The 13,178-nt window shown below is 37.0% G+C and overlaps 1 protein-coding gene across 1 annotated transcript; it reads right to left on the reverse strand.

Moving 5' to 3' along the window:
• Positions 1-966: 966 nt before the first annotated feature.
• LOC140275172 (uncharacterized) lies at positions 967-12,921 on the reverse strand. Its single transcript, XM_072370583.1, has 15 exons — positions 12,775-12,921; positions 12,319-12,455; positions 9,971-10,083; positions 9,596-9,659; positions 9,183-9,386; positions 8,961-9,106; positions 7,624-7,742; positions 5,512-5,633; positions 5,336-5,433; positions 3,937-4,073; positions 3,437-3,561; positions 3,109-3,254; positions 2,550-2,652; positions 1,780-1,916; positions 967-1,235 (listed from the first exon to the last, which is right to left on the reverse strand). The coding sequence occupies exons 3-15, from the start codon at positions 10,030-10,032 to the stop codon at positions 1,112-1,114; spliced, it is 1,587 nt and encodes a 528-aa protein (XP_072226684.1). The 5' UTR covers positions 10,033-10,083; positions 12,319-12,455; positions 12,775-12,921; the 3' UTR covers positions 967-1,111.
• Positions 12,922-13,178: the final 257 nt, after the last annotated feature.

Consider the following 13,178-nt stretch of genomic DNA (forward strand, 5'->3'; position numbering starts at 1 on the left):
ACTACCATGCAACAGGAAAAAACATCTAGCAGGTTTTATATATATATATAAATATATTTATATATGAATCTCCATCAATACAACAGATCACCATACAACAATGAAGCACCTTGCATGATGTATTGTAGTGGTCAAAAAAATGTGAGCGTTTCTATTAACCATCGCTATAATTAAAGTTTTATATAGGGAACTACTTTTTTGTTTGACCAGTGTGTTTTGGTCTCCCACATGTTGGACAAATAGGTTATATTTCTGAAGTTCTGAATATTGCAGTCTTCCCTTCTCTAAGTACATTGGAAACATGTGAAGTTATGCCGAGAACTCTTCTGCAGCTGTAACTGAATGAAAGTTTCTATGTCTTTTGACACACAGCACAAATGTTCCTACTGGACAAATTGTAGACCTTCAAAAAAATTGCTCCCACATTTATTTGTTATATCCAAAGAAAGAAGAATGAAAAACACTGTTTTTTCTCCTGATTTTATTCTTTTCATAAACATTTTTATTGGAGAAAACATTGAAAATATGGTTTAATAACATTGCAACAAAGAAGCTCTCTAATTTTCAACTCATTCTAAGCTAATAGCAACAGCTGTTCCAAAGTAAGTATAGAAAGCTGTCAATGTCATAAAAAGATATTCAAAAGACAAATGAAAAACGTTCTGGCTTCCTGGTCTCAAGCTCAAATTCTTTCACACTTTTGCAGAGACCAGTTTTAAACCGCTAATTAAAACAGAGTTGTAAAACAAACTTGTGATTTTAAGTTGATTTAACTTTGCCTTACTCAGAGATACAATGACTAAGGTTTGTGATTTTGTTAAATTGTTTATGGTCAAGCAGGTGAAATAGAAGAATGTGATTAGATAAAGAGATAAATCCCCAACTTAATGATTTTGTCACAACTGTATCTTTCTTGTAAATTCGCTCAAAGTACAAAAATGAGTCCTCATAAAAATGACAAACATTTTTTAACATAACAGGTAAATGTGATTTTATAATGAGATAATAATGATGTGCATCAAGCACAGCGACACAGTCTTCTTGTCTACAGTTTTTGTCTACATGTTTTACATCATGTAAATAATGATGTAATGGCAGCTTTGATACTTGGCTAAACCCTGGTTTCCTGAATCTGATTTGATCGATACTCTTTCACCATTTTCTTCATGTCTTTGGCTGGCTTGAGATCAGTTCTTCTGAGAAGACTCTTTGGGTCAAGTGGATCAAATCTTCTCCTGTAAAAGAATGTTCCGTCACTGAAAATATTCAGAAGCATGTAACTGATGTGAGCCATGGTGGTATTTCATTTTCTAAGCCCACATGGGTTTCAGGCCTACCTGAGCCATACGTGGTCAGAATATAGCTTTTTTTATATGTGATACATTCTCATAATACACTATAAAATAAAGGTATTTTCCTAGATGTAATTCTCCCTTTACATATCCTATGATTTAATGAACAAGTATATATTTGGTATGTCCAAGTAAGATTTGAGTACTACCGTATTCTCACAGTAGTAAAGTAAAACTTCATCAGCAGACATTTTCCTCTCCCTCCGTCCAGCTACTTTATTCTGTTCAGGGTCATGGATTAAAGGCAGAAACAACAGCCATACATGCTTACACTCATAGCTATTGTCAATTTAGAATGACCAATTACCCTTTGAGGCATCTATTTGAAATATAGAAGGGAACAAAGCATCTGGAGGAAAATACTAGTCTTGAATACTCTGAATATGTTGATTATTCTTTGTCATTAATATGCAATAAAATAACTTACATTCTTAGATGTTTTACAATGGCCTTCTGTTCATAGACTGCTCCACGTGTTGTTCTCACAGGATCAACAAATATCCTCTTGGTCAATGGACAGATGAGATGTGGAGGTACAAACTCTTTCACAGACTCCACCAGTTTCTTTTAAATCGGGAGAAGAGAACATGCATCAACCTGTCATTATTCTCAACACAATAGCACAATAGCTTTAAGATTCTTAACAGATAAACTGCCAAGGCTTTTGTTCAGATTCTGTTTAGATATCAAACATTGTTGAGATACACGTATAATATATATTAAAAAAATGTAGTGTACTTCTCCTATTCTTTATTATTACAATATTATTACATTATATTACATAACTATTACAATCTGTTTTTGAAATGGCGCTTTTTTTTTGGGGGGGGGGGGCATATTTTATGTAAAGAGAAAAAAAAGATGAAACAAAGAAAAAACCAAAAGCACGCATTTGTAATCACTCTTATACGTAGACCTGAATACAATCTGGTGCCACACGGGTGAGAATACACACATGGATGCACCACTTTAGTTTTTTTTTAAGATTTTTTTTTTTTCCTAATTAAACTTCACTGATGTATTTTACATAAAATCCTCCAAACTCAAATTACAATACAGGTTAAAACACAAAAAAATAGGGTAACCCCCAAGAGGAGTAAATACTTTTGCAAATGTCAGACAGATGTTTTTTAAATATTGTAATGGTCCTTTATCTTTAGGAAGTTTATCTTCCTTTAAAACATTGTTGTTCATTACCTTCTCCTTACACTCCAGTGATTCCACTGCAGTTTTCTCAGTATGTTTTTTGGCCTCTTGTTCATATAATTCATGGCTGGTCAGGTATTCTTCAGCCAGAACGCTTCAACAGACAGAAAAAAATGAATAAATGAATAAAAAAAAGAAAAAAAAAAGAAACAATGAATAGCATTTTCAGTGAAAATTATCTATCATCCTAACTCTATACAAATTTTTGTGAAATTCTTGCATATATTTGGTCAGTAATTGCCAGGTGTAAATTGGCATTTCCATTATCTGAAACCGGAAACACCTTTATTAAGTTCCTACATCCCGGACCTGGGAAACCAGGCAGCCCATCACAAGAAAGTCACGCTCCAACCCAGCGGACAAGAGAGGAAAAGTGCTATTCAAATAAAATGTAGTTACTTACTTTTACTACTTTAAAATGTGAAAAGGTATCTCAAAGTGTATCGAGATCTATATGTGTAATGTATTGCCACACGATCTTGAAATGGGGCAAAATTGAGTAAAATCATTGGTACTCAGGCATAACGATGAGTGAGAGTAGTTCTATCACCTGTCCAATGGATCCTCTGGCTCAGGGGCAATCAGCAGTCCAAACACAGCTTCAAGGATTTCTCTTATGGTGATATGGGCATTGTAGTTCCGATCAAATATGTTGTGGCAGATGCGCCCAACACTGTTTATGTTGCAGTGGTATATCTTTGTCCTTGTTAAGGAAATAATTGAACAATTATTTTCAATTTGGTGATTATATACAAGAAACACAAAATATACATGATGGCACAAGAGTTTTTCATTTCTACATTAATTCATAACCAGTCAGAATTAAATCTGCGCTCTCATATGTTTCATGAATGAAACTCATTTGTCTGACAGGATACATGTGTGACAAAACGAACAGTCGGAGGCTTCACAGGGTAGTCAGGACCAAACTGGCAGAACAGCTCAAAGACCCCCTTTTCATAAGGGGTGTCAGGCGGGCCCTCCATGAGAATCTTCCAGAATGCTGTAAAGTTGAACAGATATAGCAGTTAACTCTTGCAAGTGAAAGCATATACTGTAGCTTGTACATATTGTCTTGAAGACAGCGTATTTGTTGACAGAGGTAGCTGTACTTCACAGGAGGATGTTACTGTTTTACTAAGAGGTAAGAACAAATCACCTGTGTGGTTGTTTGGATTGGAGAACTTGTTGGTTCTGTGCTACCATAACTATAATGGATGCCATTTTAAGCAGTTTCATAGTCTTTATATTTAATAGGGAACATGCAAATACACCCAAGTCAAAGTTTAAACCAAGAACAGTTTGCTGTGAGGTTACAGTGTTAAACACTGAACCACTGTATAATGATATAACTGTTTAAATGATGAATGTAACCTACTAAAGTCAGATTCTGATGGAAAGATGTTAACGTAGGGATGTGGTTCACAATGCAGGCTCTTCAGCTCCTCAAGGATACGTCTGTCCTTCTCCATAAAACGCCCATCTTTGGCCTCCTGAATCTTCTTTTTCAAAGCACTAGTTTGAGAAAAAGGTGTTAGTGACTTGGGAAGTGAATTGTAACTATTATTTAGGTCAGTCTATAATTGGTTAGTTATAGATTGCTAAGTTCGTGTGCTATGTGCATACTATCAACAGTCCATTACAAGTATAACAATAGCAGTATTTATTTCATGAATGATTATCTTTAAAGTTAAATTGCTAGAACAATGACAATTTTATAATTTCTTTTGACAGATCGACAGATTGAGGAAGTGGCTGATATCGAGAAGTCCTATCAGTGGCTAGAAAAAGCTGGTCTGAGAGACAGCAAAGAGGCATTAATAATGGCAGCTCAAGAGCAGGCCCTAAGCACAAGAGCAATAGAGGCCGGGGTCTACGACATCAGATATGACCCTCGGTGTAGGCTGTGTAAAGAAGCTTCTGAAGTAGTCCAGCACATAGTAGCGTAGAAGGTACAGCATACATGGAATGCCACAACCAAGGAGGCAGGAAGTGTGTACACAAACATCTGTGTCCAATATGGATTGGAAGTTCCAAAGATAGCTCCAAATAAAGATACATCCAAAGGTAGTGGAGAATGACAGAGCTAAGATCCTGTGGGACTTCCACACTCAGGCTGATAAGCAGGTCATCTCTAACCAACTGGAAATTGGGGTGGTTGACAAACTACAGAAGATGGGAATAGTGATAGATGTAGCAATTCCAAGTGAAAACAACATCATCAAGAAGGAACACAAGGGCTGAAAGAGGAAGTTTAAAAGTTATGGCAATTGAAGACCAGTGGTACCAGTGATAATCGGAACACTTGGGGCCATGACCCCCATACTGGGAGATCCCAGGAACAGCATCTCTGTCAAGAAGAATGCAGTTCTAGGGACAGCTAAGATACTGTGCAGAAGCTTCAAGCTCCCATATGCATATAAGTATACATATGTACATACATACATATACATACACACACATATTATATATATTTACATACACAATACATTTATTTTCATTTTAAGATTTGACTCCAGTTTTGTTTGTTAGTTTTGAGTACTATATGCCTAAAAAAGTTTATCCATGTTATTTCTGTGTGTTATTTTTAAAATAGACATCAACATCCTAAAAAAAAAAATTCAGATTACTCTTCATAAAAAGGCTAGCAGAGCCAAATACAGAAATTCTCATCTCATCAAACAACAGAGATGATTTACAATTATACTGTGTCCTCAAAACCATTCTGACTAACAGACATCCTCCAACTAGCATAAAAGCTTTTTTTTATTATTTACCTCTGTGTCACAGTCACTTTGCTGTGTATCTGACTTGGCAAGACAGCTTCTGGGAATGTATCATACCCACAGGTAGCAAAGAAACTTCCCAAAAGACTCTGTAGAATAAGAAATCAACATAAACCAGGATATTTTTGCAATCAGTTTGACACATTTACCATTTAAAGTTCACTAACTTCAGTGATGCAGGATGGATCAGTTTTATTTTTGGGTTTCCTTATTTCCAATGAAAGAACAGTTTCAATCTCAAAAAGCTTGATGCCATCTTTGCTTGTTTCTGGTTTGAAACAGCATCCTCCTAAAAGAGAACAGATAATTGATTTATTAATCACAACCGTAAATAGAATATTGCATCTGAATTGGATGATGAATATTCAGAAACACAATGTGAGACAGGAAGAAAAAGAGTAAAAAGGAGGAGGAAGTTTAAACCATTTCTTCTCTCGATTGTCAAAGGAAACGTGAGATCACTGGAATATAATGTGGACTACCTTGCAGCCATGATGAGGATGCAGGAGGAACACTGCAACACTGCAATCCATCCTGTGCAGGAGAATGGTGTAATCCTGGACATTTCACTGAGATAGAGTGTCTGTGCAACCCAGAACTGTTGTTGGCTCTGAGTTTCTATCCATGTTGTCTACTGAGAGAGTTAACCCGTGTTACCTGCCAACAATGTGTGTGTACTCATCCTTTTGCTGCTTGTTTTTGAGATTCAATCATTTAGTTTTTTGGTTCCATGTTCTACGTTTGCTTTTGTTCCATGTTTTCAATACTGTTTATCCAGTGGCCGTATTCACAAAGGATCTTAGGGCTAAAAGTAGCTCCTAACTGGCGAATTTAGGAGAAACTCCTAAAAATAATGGGAGTGTCATTCTCAAATTTTGGACTCCTAATTTTTTTTTCACTAAGAGCAATTCACAAAGGATTTTAGGCCTAAAAGTAGCACCTAACTCTAGGAGAGCTTAAAAGTCCTCGAGAGGACTCCAAACTCAGTTGCCTGGATCTACCCATGATTCACGTATTTTAATGGAGAGCGGTCTTAGGCAGCTTTTTGAGAGGCACCATGTACCAGTTGGATGTCACTTGCTGGGTGACAGTGGTTATCCTTGCAAGACGTGGCTCGACACCCTATCTCAATCCACAACCGTGAGCGCAGTTAAAGTATAACATATAAGTGATTATTATTATTGTTTACTGTTTACCCAGAGCCAAATTTCCCCTTAATTACCACTACCACTCTTCTCTACAGCACAAACTGGGCCAGCAGTAATAATTGGTGCTGGGACCAATTGGACTTCGCTTGAGTTTGACACTGTCTTCCCTTGTTTTACTCATCGTGAAGGAGGACTTGAACGGCTGATATTTAAAGGGTTTAAATGTTGGAAATATGCTCATTGAATAATTGATCATTTGCAGGGTGCAAATGAATTACCTCGTTGATTTAGCAACGGTGCATCACTCTTACTTAACTCTTAGGGATTTATCCTTCGTATGAGTAGGTCTCAGCGGCTTTGTGAATTACTTTTAAGGAAAAACTCCTACGTAAAATGTTTTAGCGCGTTAGGAGCATTCCTCGCGGTAAGATAAAAATCTTTGAATACGGCCACTGGTCATTATTCTTATTTTCCTTTGATCCCTCCTGTCTGGTTCTCATCTCCATTTACACATCTGTTTCACTGTCAGTTATTCACAGCTGCAGTCACTTTCTTATTAGTTCCCTGAGTGTTAATATTCCCCTTGGTTTCTCTCAGTCAATGTCAGAGTCTCACTATTATCTTCTCATGTTTCACTTTTGTCTGTGGCGGAGAGTAAAATCTGCTTTACAGTCATCTGTTGGGGCAGCAGCATCTGAGCCAGAGACTCAAAGAAACTGAACAAGCTGATAAATAAAGTTGGCTCTTTGCTGGGGACTGCAGTGGAGCTGCTGGAGCTGATTATACAAAGACAAATGTTGGTGACAATACTGCACACCCTCTACAGAACACAGTAATGAAACTAAAATATGTTCAGCCACAGACTTCTTCAGCTCAGCTGCAACTTTGAATTGTACAGGCCATTTGTGCCAGCAGCAATAACTACATTCAATGATTCCTTAGAAATAAAAATTCTGAATATATCACTCACTATGATTGACTAGTAATAATAAATTAAAATAAATGTACTACATCATTTCCCTTTGAGGTTTATAATTAAAAACAATCAATTTAATTTAATTTCATACCATTGTTTAAGTATTTAATTTATTACATAGCTGGTAACATGTTTTGTATACTTGGAAAAAGTACCTGATGCAATGCTTATTCCATGCAGAATGTTATTCTCCACTTTCCCAAGAAGGATTGAATCCACTATAATGTTGGACCTTATCAGGTTGGCAGCAACGTCAGCTGGCTTGTTTGAGGATCTGTTCACAAATATTCAGATATGTTGTCAAGTACATCACATAATTATTATTTTGTATGCTTTATATCAAAGAGCAATAAAACCTATAGTAATAAAAAGGGTAGAAGTGATTTTCCATAACGTTTTGCTATAAATCCCGTTTTTACTGTTCTGTCATAGGATCTGTCATTACTGAATGCATTCCTTCATTCTTTACATTACAAAGACACTAAAACTAATTTTAACTATAACCATACAATCTAGCAAGGTGGTGGTGACACAGAGACGCAAATACAGACGTGCATGTACACAAACACCCACACAGAAAAGAAAATACACTCCTCCCTCCTCTGGAGACTTAAGGTCTAACACTTCAATCAATCAATGAAATTAAACTTAAAAATGGTAGATTGCATGTTGGCCTGAAATTGTTCATTAAGGAAGGATCTAAAAGGCAGCCAGCTGGTTGAACTGAACATCAACCAGAACAAACTTTTCCTGTTTTTCTTCACGAGTAAAAAGGTTCTACAGAGCTAAAAACTAATTTGTTGTTGATTTAAAAGACTCAATCCAATATTTTAAATTTCAATGGATTGCAAAGTCATTGCATTGTGTTGTTTTTCTGTATATTGCACATCTGTGTATAAGATCTCCATACTGTGTTTTGCACTGTGTTGGCTGTGAAACATTAACATTTGGAACCAAATTCCCCGTGTGTGTTAACATACTTGACCAATAAACACAATTCTGATTCTGATAAAAAATTAAATAAAGTATACTGAGTGGGACCAAGTTTAATGGTGGAGAAGAAGATTTAGGAATTATTACAGTTATCTTGAATTAGTTTAGCAAAGTGAGCATGTCTCGATTGTTTTATTGCTTCATTGTAAATGTCTGCTTTCCAAAAATCTGATTATTTCATGTTAATTTGCTTTTTCTCCATCTCCTCTCTGCCATACTACATTTCCTCTTCAGTTTTTCAATTTCTTCAAGCTGGTGTTGGACTAGTTGCTACTTCTTTGATTGTCAGTGGAGCCACTTTGTCTAGATTTGATTGCAATTTATTGCAAAACCAGTTTAACATGATATCTCAAGAAGGTAAAATTTCAACAGTCACATAAAAGTTTGATAAAATCAGGAAGTATTCTTTGTAAATGGCAGAGCAGATGACTGATTCATTATGATTCATTACTTATAGTATGTGAGCTATTAGCTAACTAGTAAAGCAAGGACTATTTACCCAACATCATTTCCATCTGTGAGACACAGTATGCGAAGTCTGCAGTCAGGAAACTTGCCCTTTACTTTTTCCAACTCAAGCTTTCCATGTTGGAGAGCATCATACAGCGTTGTGCGTCCAGATGCCTCAAGAGTGCGCACAGATTCCTAGAGAAAGAATGTATTATTAAATCATGGTATGAGAGCCCATTATAGATGCGGTTAAAAATCTTAATACTCTCACCTTAAACTTTTCAAGCGTTTCTGTAAATGTGTGGAGTGTTTTCACGTTTGAGTCAAACTTCACGAGGCCCATGACATGATGGAAATCATAAGCCATACTTCTTGATGCAAAGTTGTCAAAAAGCTCCTTTACAGCATGGATTTTCTTTATGTCCACACTGCCATAGCATTTTTGATCCATTGATGAGCTCGTATCTATCAGCACCTGATAAAATAAAAGTTGAGAAATCTCCAAATTTGTTTGGTATACCGGCTCAGCCGTGCTTTTTGTTGTTTTACTTTTGAAATAAATCAAGTTTTGTTGGAAATATCAGCATCCGGGTCCTAACTTCCACCTATCATCACACCACGAAACCTACGTGACACTAACAAGTCTCATTTGAAATGTATGAGGCAGTAAAGGACTGAAAATACCAGTATAGCTTCCTTTGGGGTCCTGGTTGTGACAAATGAGTTATCATCCCTATGATCTCCAGTTCTGCGTGAAAAATTGAAATCCTTCTTAAAATGGACAGGCAGTAAAATAATATGAAGGTGAAAACAAATTTGATTTGATCATAATTCTAGTGACACTTATACAACTAAACAACTGAACTATGAAACCTGTTGCACAATATCTTTTTGATTTAAATCATTCAATTGATTGTTTATGTTTTAAATACATTTAATTTTGGATGAACATTTGAAATGCAGTACATTTCAAATATACATTTCAAATATGACACTCAACTTTGTTTCTAATTTGTCTTGATTCTAAAGATTAAAAAAAAAAGATTATTCAGTACTTACGTAGCAGCCAATATGTTGACGTCCACTGTTTTTTTTTTTGCCAGACATGCAGTCGTACACATCAATGATTTCAGGGTGTAGCTTATTTTTATTCAGATACACACCAAGATTGTCTGTAAAATATAAAAAGACAGACAACATTACACATAAGCAACGGTTAGGAGGAAGGATACATCATAAAAAGGTTGCCAGTCCATCACGAACCAACACAAACAAAACCCTGCACACCCTCACTAACTCCTAGGGTCAATTTAGAATCAACAATTAATACAATTTTTGGATGGTGGGAGGAAGCTGGAGTACCCAGAGGTACACACACACGCACAGGGAGAACATGCAAACGTCACACAGACAGGCCCCTGTTGGATCTGAACCTGGAACTCTCTTGCTGTAAGACGACCACTACAGGCCAATTTAAAAAAAAATTAAAAAATTGATAAATTAAAAAAAACAACTCAGAAACCAATATTTAATTCACAATAATACAAGAAAATCTATTAGATGATGAAAATTGAAACATGTCATGTCATGAAAAATATCAAATTATCTTGCAATACATCTCAAAAAATCTGGGATGAGGCAACAAAATCTGGAAAAGTAAGTGGTACAAAAACAGCTGGAAGAACACGTTGTAACTAACTAGGTTAATTGGCAACAGGTCAGTAATGGGACTAGGTATAAAGAGAGCACATTGGAGAGGCAGAGTCTCTCAGAAGTAAAGATAAGCATTATTTACATTTTACACAATGTCCCAACCTTTTTGAAATTGGGTTTGTAGTAGTTTTACCAAGTATATATTGCTGTGATCTGCTGTTGGACCATCCAATTCTACCTACATCCAATTTTTTTCTTCTCTTTTTTCCATTGTCTGAATATCAATGGTTGGTGCCAAGAGCTGGCAAGAAACAATTTTTCTTATATATGCAATTTAATCTTGCAATTTTTCTCCAGCATAGTTGCAAGTGATGGTGAGTGGTTCCTTCACCAGCCCTCTTTGACCATCTAATCTAACAAGCTTTATTGATTAAAAAAAACCTTTAGTCAGAGAGGACTAGAATCGCCGATAGTGGAACACAAAAGGACAAGACAGATAAAGACAAGAGACAGAAGACAGATGATGGAAGGTGTGTGTGTGTGTAGTGTGTGGTGAGTGTGTGGAAGTTTGTGTTGTGGTCTGTAAGTAACCCCTGTATCTACCAGAAATAAAGCTGTCCAGCAGTCAGCCATAACGCAGTGATTGTGAAGCTCAACACCTACTCAGCATCAACCAGTGACAACAGCCAGTGATAGCCTGGATCACAGCTGGTGCTGGTGTGCTGGGCCAGTGCCATGCACCTCCACCAGTGCTCTGGATTGCCCCCAGTCCCATGAGGAGTCGTGCTGCTCAGCTAGATCCCTACCAGCAACAGAGCCAGCTTGAGCAAGACACTCTCACCCCAACCCCAGGGGCAACAGGAAAAAGGACCAGCCCAGAATCCACAAAAGATACCAGCCTGGACATCTTGAGTAAACCAGCAGACCCGTGGGTATGGTACAGAGGGTATTGGGAGGGTAGCACCCCGGACCCCCACACCTACACTGAGACCCTGCCAAGGGCAAGGCGTACACGCCCCACCCCTGGGATGCAGGGCAAAGAGCCAGGAGCCAGGAGCCGCACGACACAGATCCCCCAGCGAGGAGGGCGCACCACCCCCTGTGGGGATCCAGTTGGTACACATTCTGGCAGGGCTTGATGGAAAAGCACCCCCCGTGACATCACCGGGCCAGCCCCATAGCTTAGAACAGCTCATCTGTCTCTTCTAACCCTATTCTATATTGTCACCTTATCTGTATTTTCAATTATTTTGGTAAACATAAGCCATCAGATAATATTAGCTGCCTAGCAATAATATTCAGTGATTGCATTTGACCAATGTAAGCAGCAAAAGTTCCACATAGAAACAAGTCACTGTAGAATATATATCAAATCGGTGCCCCAGTGCCTTGGTCCCCTGAAATGAGGGGGATCATATAGAAAAAGTGTCCTTTCTACTTGGTGGAATAGAAATGAATGAAAATGACTTTAAATCAAAGTCTGGAATGTGCCCTTTAATCACATCTGATCACGTTTGATTTAGAATTTTACACTGAGAAGCAATGGGGGATCTATAATCTATCTATACAAAAACAGATAAGATCAAATCAGGTAAAGGTAAGATTCGCCAACATGACAAAATGTTTTGACTTTACTGTTTCTTTTTTTTCCATCTTTCAGTTTGACTTTTGCCAGACCACATATTAGGTATTGGACTGTCTTCGATGTGGGTGGGGTTGGATAGTCCAACTTCACCTTTCTGCAGGCTACTCACGTTTATCCAGGAAAACAAGACATGGATCTTGATGTCCAAGATCCTTCAAACGCAATGGTGGTGTCACACTGAGGTGCGGGAAAGCCTTCATGTCCTCTTCCATGCTTCCAAGACTTTTCCCGGTGTTTATACGGAAGCTGGAATGTAGTCACATGAATTATTGAAGAAGTTAATGTTTTAAATAAAGAGTTCTGGACCATTGTAAAATTAGAATATTATCATCAAAAGTATTGCACAAATATTTTTGGATAATGTGTTGAGAAATTTAAAAAAGTAGCTTTATCATAGATTTATCACAATGGATACAAAAGGATTGGCAAAATTGTTTTACATCTTTATGGCTTTAGTAACCACACAATAGTGTATGTTAATCTTAGTTTAGTACAATTTTGCATACAAATGCTCATTGTGACTAATTGTGGCCGGCACAACACATTAGTCATTTATAACACATACTTCTGACCAGTCACGCTGTCATGAGAAATCCAAAGATGATAAGTTGTTACTGAAGGATGAACACTGAGCAAAATTTTCTCAATGTTCGTCGCTCTCTTGAGGGATGTTTCTTGCAAACTCGCTTCAGTGCAGTTTGGAATCTTAACTCCATCTATTGATACAGAGACAGAGAAAAAAGATAACTAAATAAATTGTTCAACTACCTTTAACATCAATAAATGATTCAGAAATGATTTACAAAACTTTTTTTTCTATTTTTTTATCAGTAATGATTTTGACATTCACCTTTAAGGAACTGCAGCTGGGGTTGATTTTTGTTGCAGTTGTTGAGGGAAATCATTAGGTACTTAATTGGGTAAGTAATCGGGTACTTTCTAATGCTTTTTGATCATGCAGACTCTAAA

The sequence above is a fragment of the Leuresthes tenuis genome, unplaced genomic scaffold, assembly GCF_036924035.1.
Source record: "Leuresthes tenuis unplaced genomic scaffold, fLeuTen1.0.hap1 SCAF_18, whole genome shotgun sequence".
Classification (NCBI taxonomy): Eukaryota; Metazoa; Chordata; class Actinopteri; order Atheriniformes; family Atherinopsidae; genus Leuresthes; species Leuresthes tenuis.

Excerpts from the sequence above, each read along its gene's own strand:
- LOC140275172 (XM_072370583.1), bottom strand. The coding sequence starts at position 10,032 with ATGTGTACGACTGCATGTCTGGCAAAAAAAAAAACAGTGGACGTCAAC. Across the intron at positions 9,387-9,595 it reads CCCCAAAGGAAGCTATACTG|GTGCTGATAGATACGAGCTC; the intron begins GTATTTTCAGTC and ends TTATTTTATCAG. Across the intron at positions 1,917-2,549 it reads CACTGGAGTGTAAGGAGAAG|AAACTGGTGGAGTCTGTGAA; the intron begins GTAATGAACAAC and ends CCGATTTAAAAG.